Here is a 15682-nt window from a genome sequence, read left to right on the forward strand (position 1 = left end):
TTCACTTGACCTTTTTTCTGGTGTTTGTGGGATTTTGTTTCGAACCAGATTCCTTTGAGGTTTTGTATTGTATGTGGCGCCCTCTAGTATCAGAAGCTCTAGTCTCTAGAGATGCTTAGCCCCTAGAGCGATGTCGGGGGTCACTGGGGAGCAGCGTTGATGCCTGGGGGAGGGGAGAGCTGTTTTCTTCCCAGCTGCTATACCTGTCTCCACTGCCAGAACTAGTGGGCTCAGCCCACAGGTGTAGGCCTCTGTGCTTTGTGTTTGTTCTGCAGTAGGTGGGGCTTCCCTGTGGTTGTCCTGATGCGAGGCCCAGGGCTGCTGGTTTGTGAGTTAGTCCAGGCTGGCCAAGAGGAAGGTGCAGCAGGCTGTATATCACAGTGGGGTGCCTTGGAGCTGTGTAGCCAGCCAGGGCAATGGAGCAACTGAAGCTCCTGAAAATTTCCAACCTGCTGGTCAGAGTGCTTCCAGACAGTTTTGTTCACCTGTCCTTTCTCCTGAGCAGTGACCTCTGTGCAATCCTTACCCCTTTAGCAGCCCTCTTGCTGTTAGGAAGTCCTTCAGACTGCCCACCTTTCTTTTGTCCCAAAGAAGCCGGATGTAGATCCCTGTTTTCCACAAGTGGCTGGAATCTCAATCTCTCCAGGTTTTCCACCTGTCTTAGCTTTCCAACCCCACTAATCTCCAGAGCACCATGCAGTGTAGGTTTGTGCTCCCAGAGCAGATCTCCAGGGCTGGGTGTTCAGCAGTCCTAGGCCTCCACTCCCTCCCGCCTCTGTTTCTCTTCCTCCTGCTGGTGAGCTGGGGTGGGGGAAGGGCTTGGATCCTGCCAGATCATGGCTTTGGTATGTTACCCTGTTCCATGAGGTCTGTTCTCTTCTCTAGGTGTATGCAGTGTGGCGCAGCCTTCTTTCCTGTTGCTCTTTGAGGATTAATTGTATTATATTTTCGTATTATATGTGGTTTTGGGAGGAGATCTCTGTCTCACCTCTCATGCCTCCATCTTTAATCTTATCCCCTCTTAACATTTTAGTTTCTATTCCTAAAACCTATTAAGAATTCCTCATATACAGCAGTCATACAGTAAGTGTTATTTAAGTAGGGTATAAGAATGGATTGGTGTACTTGGTAGTCTAGAAATGTTTTGTAGGTAAAACAATTAAGCCAGTCCTTGAATGGTGGGTACGTTTTGGGTAGGCAACAAGGAAAGAAATATAGAGAGAGTAAGTGAGCCAATGCAGTGAAACAGAAAACAGTGTATATTAGGGCAGTTTCTCCAGTGTTGGCATTGTTGAAATTTTAGACTGGAGTTCTTTGTTGTGGTGAGCTGCCCTCTACCTACAAATGCTAGTAGCAGTCCATCAGTTGTGACAACTGAGAATGATTCCTGACATTGCCAAATGTCTTCTGGGGAGAAGGAGAGTGATCACTCACTTTTAAGAACCCTAATTAGTGGACCCACTCTATAAGTTATTGACCATTCAAAGGATTTATATAAAGTACAAAAACTAATAGCCAGAAAGGTAGAGTAGGATCACATTAAAGTAACTTGAATTTTAGAATGGGGAATTTGAACTTTATATTTCTAGAAATGTAAACTTAGTAAGACAATATTGTACTTCTTCTCACCTCCCTTCTACTTTTATACTCTTACTACTTAAAGTGTGATAAATTTAAACAGCAACATTGGCATCACCTGGGAGTTTGCTAGAAATACAGAACTTCAGACCCCTCCCAGTCTTACCGAACAATAAATCTATTTTAGCAGGATCCTAAGTGATTTGGTGCACAGTAAAGTTTGAGAAACACTGCTTTGACTACCTTCTTGCTTAGAGGGATGCCTGAGTCATAGACCTGACTTTAGGAATAGTGTGATGAAAATTGCAATTTAGAAAGATAAGTCTGATATTTTTGATGGATTGAAATGAAGAGCTCCTAAAATCATAGTGCCTCAGCCATGAGGCCATGAAGGCTTGAAATTAATTTTCTAATTTCTGCCACTTGAGTGAAAAAGGGAACTACTACAAAGGAATAACTAGCAGTACTTTGTAACTGACTGGATAGAAGATTCAAAGAAGTTTTGACTGATAACAGGTTTGAACCTTAGTGGTTGAGTAAGTTATATTACCATTAACTTAAATGAGCATGTCTGAATGAAAAACAGATTTTGGGTGTTGGGTGGATGATATGATGAGATGAGTTCAGTATTTGGTTTATTGAGTTGGAGGATATATCGGCAAAACTATCTGGCAGGTTGTTAGAACCTGTGGAATCAAGCCTTGTATCAAAATTGGAGAGAATTAAGGATCATCTGGATAGTAGTGTTTATCAGATAAAAGTTTTTAATGGAGATACAAAAGCTAACTGAAGGCCTAGGACTGAGTATTTATTAGGTCAGAGATTGGGAGAAATTGAGATGAAGAGCTCTAAGAGAGCTTTGAGAAAAACTCAGGAGAAGTAGTAGTATTCAAATCAAAAGAAGAAAAAATTTTAAGATTACTTTAGCAGCTTTTCTTCACAGTGAAAATTTATAAATGATTTGAGTGACAATTTTTTCAGTTCTCCTAAGGATGGTCCACTATGATCCTAAATCCATAGCCCAGAAGTTAATTCATTACTTACAACAGATACTTTAAGGCATTAGCACTTAATTCTTTTGTAACACAGTGAAGAACTGTGCTGAAACAACAAATTCTATAAAGTTAGTCAATGAGAATAGACAACAGTATTGAGCCTGTAGAGTAGATGGTAGCCTTGGAGTTTCAGTGAAGTGGTAGAAATAGAAACCAAACCGAGTAATAGAAACAAAATGTGATACAACAAAAAGCTCTCGGAAAATTGAACAAACGCTCCATATTAGAAGAGTTGTTACACAATTGGTTACTTTCTCTTGATAAGATATTATATAATTGCTAAAATTATGGTTAAGAGAAGTATTCTGCTTGAAAAAAGTGAGCCACAAAATTGTAGGCATATGATGATTACATCTATATAGAAACCAGAAATAGAAGGAAATTCAAGAATATGATAATGAATATTAGGACATTGCAGTTATGGATAATTTTTTTCTGTTTTCCCAAATTTTTAGTAATGTTACTTTGGTAATTAAAAAAGTAGACTTCCACTGCTGGACACCATGGGTAACAAGGACTGGATTTACTCTTTCTCAGAACAAAAAAATGAGGCAAATGAGGAACAGATTTTAGTCATTGGACAATATACAGTGTAGAACTGCACCCCTGAAAGAAGGAAAAATGTTACAGCTTCCTCCTTAGGCAGTTTCCAGGCTATAGCTCAGTGACAAGGAATTAAAGCAGATAATGGTGGACTCACTGAGTGGAAGAGACAAAAAGGAATTCAGGGAGGACAGGTGATGAGAATATGTGGAACAGAACACTGGAAAGACAGGATTATCAGAGACAGATTGAGAGTGAGCATGGGCAAGCATGTGCTTTAGAGATCTAAAGGAGGGCCCCCTACAGTCTTCGGTTTAGTACTGATCTGTGTATATGTGAGAGGAAACTTTTGAGGTGGTTGAAAAAACCAACAGAAAGCAGTAGGCCTGACAATCCTAGCATTCACACAGGGCTGGGAAAACTTTGTATTACCCCCATTTGGAGTACACTGGGCATTAGGGAGCATCTTAGGAGGAAACAACACAGAACTGCTCAACTGGGGGAAAAAAGGGTCCAGGGAAGTAAACTAAAATGTTGAGGTATATGAAAAAAATAACTTTAGAAAGCCAATAAAATCTACAACCAGGAGATTGATTTTCGTCAGAAGAAAAAGAAGTAACAATTAAAAATTGACTATAAAATAAGCTTAGCACTGAAAGCTGAAAGCTGTGTTCAACCTGAGGACTTTGGCAATTCAGAAGAAACATCTGAGGTGCTGTGCTAAGATTTGAGATCCTTGAGACATGAGAGAGAGACAATAAATGTAATTCCGCTCACAGTGGGATGTCTAATAACCCTTCTCATATTCACCTTGTACCCAAAGGCTTAATTTTCAGAATAGTAGTGAACTAGAAGTAAACCAACCTTCTTACAGACTTCTAGGTCTGGTTTATATCACTTGATTAGTCTGAACTTAAATTAAGGATGTCCTGGACTATAATTAGTGTTTTCAGGAGCTTAGAAAAAGTGAACACAGGTCTTTTCTGGATGATAGGTACCTTTTTCCTATTCTTCAAGTTTTTTCTACCTTAATTATTCAAACACAGACATATAGTCTGCTTGAATAACCATGCATACAATTAAAGAAGACCCCACAAGAAGCAGCCAGCACAAACAACATAAACAGACCTACTAATGTGTAAGATGTTGGAATTCTCAAGAGTATTAAAACAGCAATGCTTACCATTTTAAGAAATAAGTCAGTCTATATAATTTCTGCAAACAATGAACTACATATATATATATATGTATGTATGTATGTATAAATAATAAATAATCACACTGTAGTTGGCCTTGAAGTAGAGAAGTATTTCTTAGTATATAAAAGCAGTTAACTATAAAAGAGAAAGAACTGATATATTTTTGTAAATTTGAATTGGAAATTTCTCATCAAAACACACCACAGGGTAAAAAGACAATCTCTGAATTTGTAGAAGATATTTGTACCGCATATAATAAAAAAAGGGCTCTCCTCCCAAATTAATAAGAAAAAACAATTGGCTCACATAGGCATTTTGCAGAAGAAATTCCATATGGCTCATAAACATGAAAAGCTCATCAACCTCATTTATAATGTGAGAAATTAAAAATACAGTCCCAATGATAGATACCTGTGAAATTAGCAGACATTCTTAAAGTTGGACACAATGAACTGTGATGAGTATATGCACCAACAGGAGCTCAAAGATTGGGAGTAAATTGGTCCTTTGGAGGTTTTTTTAGCATTATCTGGTAGAGTTGAAAATAAGCATAATGGTAGCGATTCCAGTACAAGGGATAAACTAGAGAAACTTTTTCATACGTATACTGAGGATACGTGAATGAGAATGTTTCTTACAAAATTGTTTATACCAAAGAGGAAACAATACAAATTTCCAACAGTAAATAAACCATACAGCAATTAAAATAAAAAATTTATACTACTGCATGCAAACCTAAATGATCTAAAAATAGAAAGTTAAACAAATGAATTCCAAAATAATAAACTAAGGCTAAATGCTCCTACATAAATTAATCTCAAGAACACAAAGTTGAGCCAGAGAAAAACTGCAAAAATACATTTAGTCCAATTCCATTCATGTAAAGTTCAGAAATAGGTGAAATGAAACTTGTTTAGGTTTGCATTTGTAGATTTTAGAAAAATCTTGAAAAGCAAGGAAAAATTTGTTTCCAAAGTTACCTTAATCGTTTCACACTTGGGCAGGCAGGGTGTTAAAATGATCAAGAAAAAGGCATACGAGGGACTTGGGAGGTGCTGGTGTTCTTTAAGATGTATGTTGGTTACATTGATGTTTACTATAAATTATGTTTCCTGTATGAAAGGAAATACGTAGGGAAAATATTAATATCCCTACAAGTAATTAAGAAACAAAAATAGATAAATACAAATCAAGACCAGATGGCATTGAAAGAACCAGTTGGAAATCTTGGAAATGAGTAAGAGTCTTTGAGATAAAACTTAATACACAGAATAAACTATAGGCTTGAGCCAAAGAATGCATGAAGTGAGTACTGAGGAATTAATACAGAAAGAAGCACATACAGTTTGCTGGAAAACATTACGGGATAATTAAAGTATATGGGGGTAGATTAAATGGGCCTAATATTAAGGTTATTGTCCCTTGCTAAGGAGCTTTCTTATACCAGAAAAGATAGGTGGCTCATACATTCCTATAAACATAGCTACTAATGATGTTACATTTTAATGGTGTATTTTCACTGCATACTGCTAACTTATTTTAAAATGTATTTTTGCTGCAAAATGAAGCTTTATGTATTAAAACTACATTTTGTCTTTTCAGAGTAATAAGACTTTAAGTCTCAGAATGGAAATTATGATCTGATTCACAGAAATATTTTGTATATACTAATTTGTGGGAGAACTTATCTATCCCTATAAAGAAAAGTATATGTTTACCAGGGAGGGCTGTCTTTTAATTTTTTATTTAAAGTTTTGTTTGACCTGGCTTAATGATCTTTTGTCCAAGAATCCAGTTGATGTTGTCATTACCTAAAAAGTGTGTGTATAGACTTTATTTGTAGTTGTCTTTAAGTTTATGAGATATGGCTTGGAAGGATGTATATATACTCTTAATTGAATTGTAACTAGTTTTTTTTAATTTAAACAGTTGAACCCACTGTGAGCCTGGTAAAAGGGCCAGATTCTTTAATTGATGGAGGAAATGAAACAGTAGCAGCCATTTGTATTGCAGCCACTGGAAAACCAGTTGCACATATTGACTGGGAAGGTGATCTTGGTGAAATGGAATCTACTACAACTTCTTTTCCAAATGAAACAGCAACAATTGTCAGTCAATATAAGCTGTTTCCAACCAGGTTTGCTAGAGGAAGGCGAATAACTTGTGTTGTAAAACATCCAGCCTTGGAAAAGGACATCAGATATTCTTTCATATTAGATATACAGTGTAAGTAAACACTAACATTTGTTTTTTAAACATACTGTGTATTTTATTTTAATTTTCTTCCTTAGATGCAATTTTGTATCAAATTTTTTAGTTTGAATATTTAGTACTCAGATACTCTGCTTTTCTTTATTGATATTTTTTCCTTAATTTTTTTTGTATTTACATGAAAATTTCATTTAACCAGAACATTTCTTTTTTTTTTTTTATCAGTTTGTAAAGGTTGACAATGACTTTAAAATTGCTCTCCAACTTAAAATAATTTAACCTTATCCTTTTAGACCTTAAACATAGACTGAACTTTAGTGAATTACGGCGATTTATACCTCAAAATGTCCAGCACTTAGAGATAAACAACTACTTCCCCAGTACAATTAATTAAAATATTATTTAGTTTACTGATGCTACCCATGGTATTTTCAGCAAGATTCTTTTACTTGCTAGATCCATTTTAATTAGTTTGAAAAATCTGTATTTTTTAAATTTTATTTCGAATGTGATTTTATTGGTCATGTTACAAGATTCTCATACAGGTAAAACAATATTTTAAAGACATCATTGGGATAATAAACATTGTATTAAAAATACCCATATAATATCATAATAACCATTATTACTGAACCATTGTAGATAAGGTTTGAAGCTGGCCCATCTTATTTTCATTTTTTTGTTAAGGGGTACTTTCATGTGTGCATGTTTTGTGTGTATGTGTGTGTATATATATACTTTTTTCTATAAAGTAGAAAATTCTTTGGTATTTTAAAAATTTTGAGCAAAAGAAAAAATGATAGTGCAGATAGCTATAGCTGGGATAATAAAAATTAAGCAGGTTAGAGATAAAATTAGAGGTATTTAGGTTTTGCTGTCATTTCCATCCATGCAGAGATCATAAACTCCAGATAGGTTTTTGAAGATGTTCTATTTTTCATTGTTACTGTTTTTTGATACATGCGTGGAATTTTAAATTACAGATACTCATTGAAGGGCCCCCACCCATAAGATGGCGAACTTCCTGCTTCTCTTCCGGGTCCTCGGTTCCCGCCAGCGCCACCTGAAGCCCAATCACCCCTTGTCCCCCTAATCCCAGCACCTAGCCAATAGCCACCAGCCCCGTAGAAGTAACACCACAATCACCCCATGCCCCTTCCTATATAACCCAGCACCTTTCCCTAATAAAGCAGAATTCTCCGGTGAATTGCTGCTGTGTGTTGCTCCTTTCCTTTCATTGGTGCCGAAACCCGGGAGACGGGACACCCTGACTGGGCCCCGTCTTCCCCCTTCCCCCCGACACCAGCAGCAGCTTGCCCTCGTCCTCTTTTTCCGGCGCTGGCTCCTCACACTCACCACTCCTCTCTGGCCTTTGGGTAAGTTTTCCCCCGGAGCGGGCCGCTCTTCCCCGAGCTATCGCAGCGCCATTGACCGTGATCGTCCGGCAAGGCCCTGACGCTCGGGGACGAGGAGGGAACTCTCCCCGCCTCAGGCCTTCACGGCTGCGGCGGACCCTCAGGCCCCTCCTCCAACAGCCATAAACGAGGTGACTCCTTTGCGGATGAGAACGCTCCCTTCCCCCCCCTCCTCCTTCTGTTCCTTCCGCCGAAAATTCCTAGTACTAGGTACCTCGGACTCCGGCACTCTGCCTTCTTAGAGAAGTCTGGGTGACGACCCACACTTCCTAAGAAACCGACTCGTATACGAGTTTCTGCAGACCACCAGGGATCATCGGGGACGCCCTTTTGTCTCCTTGCGGTCTGCTCCCAGTCCAAGGATCCCCTTTCATCTTCCCCTGTTTGTCTCCTTCTCTGTCGTTTAGCCATGGGAGCCTCCTCATCCCTCCCTGAAAGTTCACCTCTTGAATGCCTGCTCAGGCATCTAGCCACCCTCTCCCTGACACCTGATATAAAACCAAAACTTCTCCGCAAATACTGCTCCCAAGATTGGCCGACATACCCCCTGGACAATAACAACCAATTACCCGCAGGGGGAACTCTTGATCCTAACATCACTCACAATCTTTTTAACTACTACCAGCGCCTGAAAAAATGGAAGGAGATTCCCTATATCGAAGCTTTCCACCTCCTCCTCCTCCCCCCGGCCTCCCCCCAAGTTCTCCTAGCCTGCAAGCCGTCTCCCCCACAGAAGCCTCCCTCCCACTCCCTTCCCCCTCCTCTCCTACAACAGCCCCTCCCACTTCCTCCACCACCATCTCCTCCCCCACCTCACCCCCCTGCAGATCAAGGCTGAGCCTTTCAGCCCCCCTCTAACTAAGTCCCAGGAGCCTCCTCCATCTTTGCCCCCATCACCTGTTTCTCCCCCACAGACTGAGCCAGAGGCCTTCAGTCCCCCACTGCCGTGGGTCTCCACTCTCGAGATATCTTCGCGTGCTGCTTAATAGCAGGTCTGAAAAAGGCAGCTCGTAAAGTAGTCAATTTTCAAAAGCTTCAAGACATAATTCAAAGGAGGGAGGAAACTCCCTCCGAGTTCTTAGACAGACTCACTCAAGCCCTATTACAGTGTACCAGCCTGGACCCAGAAACGCCTGACGGGAGACATGTCCTTATGACATACTTCCTAGCTCAAAGCTACCCCGACATTAAAGCTAAACTCAAAAAGTTAGAACAGGGCCCCGCTACCCCACAGACTGAGATCCTAACAGTGGCCTTTAAAGTCTTCCATAACCGGGAGGAGGAGAAAGAACGCCGTAAACAAAAGGCTGATGAGGCCAATTTCCAAATGTTGGCCCAGCTGATAAAACCACAACCTGGGCGCCCCTTTACAAACAAGCCCCCCCCAGGAGCTTGTTTCAAGTGCGGTAAAGAGGGACATTGGTCAAGGGCGTGCCCCTCCCCCAGATCTCCTACCACCCCATGCCCCAGATGCCACAAAAAGGGCCACTGGGGGTCTGATTGCCCAGCCACCCGAAGGGGAGGCTGGACGAACAACCCCCATCCTAAGCCCGCTATAGTGGGGCTGGCAGAAGAAGACTGACAGGGCCCGGGAGCTTCTCGCCTGACCATTTCCATCACCAAACAGGAGCCCAGGGTTACTTTAACAGTAGACGGTCGCCCCATCTCCTTCCTCCTAGATACAGGAGCCACCTTCTCAGTCTTGCGAGAATACCGGGGCCCTACCACGCCTGCCATTACTCCTATAGTTGGGGTACGAGGTAAACAGATTTTCCCATTAAACCCCCCCCTTTTATGCACAATCCAAGACAATCCCATACCTTTCTCCCACTCCTTCCTGGTTATGCCCCAGTGTCCCATCCCTTTACTAGGACGGGACATCCTTTCTCTCCTCCATGTTTCCATAACTATATCCACTCCCACAGCCCCCAGTACTCCCTTTCTGATGGCCCTCATAGCCGACGACCCCCCTCTACCCAATGAAAGCTCCAGTTCCGCCCTCATACACCCTGTAAATCCCAAAGTTTGGGACATTACAAGCCCCTCCATGGCTCTATGTCCTCCTGCCTCTATCAAATTACGTGACCCCTCTCAGTATATCTGTCAGGCCCAATACCCCCTAACCACTTCAGCGTATTTTAGAGCGTGGATCCCTAACTTCTGCCTGTTGGCCAGACCCCTATATGACCTCAGCAAGGGCCCCCCTGAAGAACCATTATCCTCCTCACCCCAACACTCCTTCATTAAGCTCCGTCGAGTCCTTGTGGAAGCCCCAGCTCTCCATCTTCCTGATTTGTCGAAGCCCTTCTCATTATACATTCATGAGAGGTCCAGTCAAGCTCTAGGAGTCCTAGGCCAACATTATGGCCCATCCTTTGCCCCAGTAGCTTATCTTTCCAAGCAATTAGACCCCACAGTTCGGGGATGGGCCCTGTGCCTATGGGCATTAGCCGCTGGACAGCTCTTGCAGAAGGAAGCTCATAAACTGACATTCGGGGCGCCCCTTACCATTCTGTCCCCACATCACCTAAAGGATCTCTTAACCTACAAAAGTTTACAGACTCTCCCTCCAGACTCCTGACCTTACTGTCCTCTTTCCTCCAAAATCCCATTCACCCCCTTTACCATCCATACCTGAATCATGACTTTTTCCTCCTTTACTGCTCCCTCGCTCTCTCTCGCATTTTTCCTCATTCCTATTGTCTTCCCCACCACCCCAGCCTCCTTTGTATGGCGATTCAAGGTCAGACAGACTTACACAGAGCATCAAACAAATTACTGCCCTTATTGCCACATCAGACTGCCCTCTGAAAGGCTGCTCCGAGCCTTTATACCTCCACTTATCTCCCTCCACTGAAGTGTTCACTAGCAGCTACCTTTATTCTCCCTACCTCTGCTTTCTGCTTCCTCTATGACCAAAAACAAGCCTGTTGCAGGCGATGGCCAGACACCTACGGGGCATGTCCCTACTGGTCTTGGGCCATTCACTACATGGGTAACTCCCAGTACCCACAGTATTACTCCTCCAACCCATTCTCTTCAATACTAACAAACTCCTTCCTTACCTGGCTTTGGCCCATTGCAGGCCCTATAATAATCATTCTCCTCGCCTGTAAAGTTTATCAAATCCCAAGTCGGTAAAATCTCTAATCAAACTTTCAACCAGCTTTTACTCAGGAACTACCAGCTTTTAGCCACAGAAGATCCCTCACCCTCACGTAACCTCCTCACCACACGCTGAGATGGACCCCTCTGTCTGCTGGAAACTGTTCCTGGAAACAATGGCCGCAGACGCCTGGCTTCCAGCACCCATATCCTCTTGGCACCATTAGAATCAACAAGTCCTCGACCTATCGTTACAGGGAACCTTCATTGATTTCCAACCTGAAGAAGTCCACATCTACTCGTCCTTACTGTGGGGAGTCCTATCAACCCTTTCCTCCCTGTCCTCAAGCCCTCACTCCCTTCTCTGCCCCCATTCAGCAGGAAGCATAGAGAAAGCAACGTCCACAACCCCATAGAGGAGAAAGGGGGGAATGAAGGGCCCCCACCCATAAGATGGCGAACTTCCTGCTTCTCTTCTGGGTCCTCGGTTCCCGCCGGCACCACCTGAAGCCCAATCACCCCTCGCCCCCCTAATCCCTGCACCTAGCCAATAGCCACCAGCCCGGTAGAAGTGACACCTCAATCAGCTCATGCCCCTTCCTATATAACCCAGCACCTTTCCCTAATCGGAATTCTCCGGTGAATTGCTGCTGTGTGTCGCTCCTTTCCTTTCACTCATTACACTTGTAGAATGGTTTTAAAGCTAATTCTAAGGATCTTTTACAAGTTACAGAATAAATTTGAGAAGATATCTTATGTGAATGTTTTTACAATTGTATTCTTGAGTGCAAATATCTTTTATCATATGTCTGAAGAATCAAATTGAAATTTTTCTTTTTACCTACCTTGCTTTCACAGACTCTTTTTGTAAGATTCAAGGTCTTAATTATAGATAATATTAGTATTTATATCAGTAAAGAAAAGCAGAGTATCTGAGTACTTGTGTCTAATGGTTTTCTTCAACTTGTATTATGTATATTATTATTTTTTTGTTTGCTTGAATGAAATCCTAAATATATAAAAGAAATTCCTTCTAATGTAAGGGTTTATAATTATGTCTTAGGTTTATTGGCTTGCTCCTAAAATGTTTTTAGGGAATTCATGACTTTCTTCTTTTTTTTAATAGGGACCTATAAAATACGTGAACAGTGTTTAAGGAGATAAAATCTTACATCCAGTTAGCATCTTAAAATTTGTAGGTGTTCTTTGGGAATAGCTTAATACCTATCCCCTTCTCCTTTGAAAATGAATTAAACTCACAGATATTTTTAATATTTGTATTTTTCTTTTAGCAATATTTTTTAGTACCAATTTTAAGTTAAAAAATGCTTGTTTGTTCTTGGTATTTATAAGAGGCAGATATTTCTATTTTAATATTACTAAGGTAATTGTGCCTTAGTAGAAGTTTAATTTTTTACCAATTTTTTGTAAAACTTGCTTAACAACAGGTCAGGCTTCCTTCCATGGCAGAGTTAAAGACTGACCTGGTTTCTCTGTAACTTTCCAGCTGGCCTTGTGCTATTTATCTAGTTTACTCTGTAGGTCACAGAAAGATGGAGAGTTCATACGTAAGTAACACTTCCTTAGGGAAGCATTTCATGACCTTACTCAACTCCATCCTCTATGTAATTTATGCCTTTCCTCTTATCTTCTTTCTTAGCATTCTATTCTTTTTCTTCTTGGCCTTATTAACAGTTCTTAGTTAAATATTCTTAAAATGTTGTCTTTCCTATTAACTATTAGAATGTGAATTTTATGAATGTAATTTTATTCATTAAATTTAGAGTCTACCTGGTACAGTGCCTGTCACTTATTAGGAGTAAAAGGACTATAGTGGTTGAATGAATGATTAGTATTGGATTTTATAGTTTGAAGGCTTAAATTTGTATTGCTGGTAGATATGGATAATTTTACCAATTTTATTGACGTGCTAAAAAAACCTTTGAATGCATGAATTGTTAAAAGTTCATATTTCAGAATAGTTGAGGCCTTAATTTAATTCAGTTAAAATTGTAGTCTTAGAAAGTTTTTACCACATCTCTACATGCACATAGAATATTAATTAATTGTGATATAGGGTATCTAATATCTATAATTGCCTTGATATCTCAGAGAATATTGCGTTTCAGATTAAACATTTCTTTAAAGACAGTTTTATATGATGACTTGGTACTTAAATTCCATGTCTAATTGAATTAAGTTCTATAATGTATTTTCTTTGTTCATGTATATCTACATACCTCATAAGAGAACTCTCATATTTTGCTTTTGGTGATTATAAGTTTGTGAATATTCTTACATTCAGTGTCTGTAATAAGTAGAACGGCACATGCCTATAATTGCCTATTGTTTGGGTACTTACTGTCCATTCACTTTTTTTAATCAGCTGATATGTGAGTAGTCTTCCACATTGATTGGTTATATTGAGAAAAGAAAAAAATGATTTCTGTTTTTCTAAAATTTAGTCTAGTATGTTAATGCTTTGTCATTACACATCATTACAAGGTAATTTTCCTGTCGTGCATTTATTTTATAGATGCTCCTGAGGTTTCAGTAACAGGCTATGATGGAAATTGGTTTGTGGGAAGGAAAGGTGTTAATCTCAAGTGTAATGCTGATGCAAATCCGCCACCGTTCAAATCTGTGTGGAACAGGTAATAATGTCAAATACTTCTAAAGAGAAATTATTTAAAAGTGAAAAGTACTCTTGAAGTTGTTTTTAATTATTGTAATACATGATTATAGTAATTGCTGATTATAGTAATTCATTGGGATAGGTCTTAAACTGCTACTTCTCGATTTACTGATTTTGAATACTATCTATTGACTTATTATGATAGATGAAAATCTAATTTTTATTTACCCCTTCACACACAAACAATACCATTTACATATTCCTACTCTTCAGTCTCAATGAAATTAAGCTATGTTTATTTAAATTGTGTAATTATTGTTTACCTCCCTATGACAGTTACATAAAAACTACTTACTAAGAGCTAAGCAGTATTCTGAAATTGTTTTCTTTTGTCTAAAGCTATTTGGTTTCCCTGAGGCTCCTAGTTGTTTCTTTTAACTTGTATAGTATACTCTCTGAATATCCTGAATTCTCCTTATCTATCAAAGTTTAAACTCTTACACTGCAGTTTTCTATTTCTCAGTATTTGGGGCCTCCCTTCAAATCTAGAGACTTGTATCTGTTGATTGTGGATAACTTTCTTTTGTTTTTGGTTATTTCCCCTCCTTTTTTTTCTGTTTGCTCAATACTCTTTTTTTATTTTTCAAATAGCTTCTGTTTTTCCTAGATTTCCTTGATTTCCCCCCCCCCATTGATTTATTGATTTTAAAAAATGGGGGAAATATTTTCAGTTATTGAGATAACTTTGTAACTCTCTGTTCATTTTCATAGCATTCTTATTATGAATGTAGTGTCTTCTTGCTTCTTCTAGGAATACTGGAGTTATTTCCTCTGCAGAGAGTTTTTTCCTGTTTCCTACATATTATCTTTTTTTTTTCTTCGAAGTTTGGTCTTTCATTTTGAAAATACTCCTTAATTTTCTCTATTCAGTTATTTCACAGTGATGCACCATAATAAAATATTAAGTAGAAACTCAATTTATAGTTGTGATTACTCAGTAGTAGTTTCCACTTAGAGTGATCAGTTAGAGAGCTGGTTATTTCCCTGGGGAAACTTCAGGTGTCACTTATGGGAAAGTAATTTTAACCTTAATTTTTTCCCCCTAAAACATAAATGTCTAGTGTCTGTACAGTTAAGAGGAGCTTATTATTTTGTTTTTTTCAACTATCAACTAATCTTGTTTCTAGCCTCTTGCCTCACGCTGGCCTTCTGCTGTACAGAGTCAAACTCCAAATCTTCCTTGGATCCTTTGGCCCAAACTGACAGTTTTCTTATCCATATGCCTCCTGCAAGCACTTCCTCAGACCAAAGCAGAGGGTTTTCAGCCTTAGTACTGTTGACATTTTGGGCTGGACTTGTGAAGGCAGTATTGTGAGTTTATAGGATGTTCGGCAGGATTCCTGGCCTCTCTTCTCCAGAGCCAGTAGAATCCCCCACCACTGTGACAACCAGAAATGTCTCCAGACATGCCAGGTGTCTACTGGAGACAAAATCATTCCTGAGTGAGAAACACTGCATATGTGGTTTTCTCTGTCTGTTTTCTGTCTTCTAAAAGTTTGTTGAAACTTCTTGTCTGATGAATTCTGCCTTCTGTTTTCTTTCTCCTCATGGATTTTTTAATAGCTTTTTAATTCCTTTATTCTAGTTTTAGGTGGAATTTCATGGGAGTGAGGAAATGGTGCTATTTGGCCAATCTTGTTTAAGCAGAGATGCAGTTTTAAAAGTAGAGAAGGCCTTTGTCACTTACATTTTCTTTAAAGTGGGAAGCAGTCATTGGTTAAGATATGTGATAGGGTATTTCTGAAAGTCATATAATTGTGCGATCCTAGTGACTGTACTTGGAGATGTCTTTTCTGAGTAGTCATTTAATCTTTCTAATGCTATGTCTCATTGATAGTAGTTCCTCCCTAAGAGTTGTTGTGAGGGTAGAGACAACAAATG

At 39.6% G+C, this 15682-nt stretch overlaps 1 protein-coding gene across 2 annotated transcripts in view; it reads left to right on the forward strand.

The window, feature by feature from the left end:
- Nucleotides 1–15682, forward strand: part of NECTIN3 (nectin cell adhesion molecule 3) — a 155197-nt gene that overhangs the window by 54944 nt on the left and 84571 nt on the right. For both annotated transcript variants that reach the window (XM_036933108.2, XM_036933107.2), the window contains exons 3-4: nt 6305–6601; nt 13643–13760. In XM_036933108.2, the coding sequence (XP_036789003.1) occupies nt 6305–6601; nt 13643–13760 (415 nt within the window). The remainder of the gene's footprint in view (nt 1–6304; nt 6602–13642; nt 13761–15682) is intronic.

Source organism: Manis pentadactyla, chromosome 1 (assembly GCF_030020395.1).
Source record: "Manis pentadactyla isolate mManPen7 chromosome 1, mManPen7.hap1, whole genome shotgun sequence".
NCBI classification, from domain to species: domain Eukaryota; kingdom Metazoa; phylum Chordata; class Mammalia; order Pholidota; family Manidae; genus Manis; species Manis pentadactyla.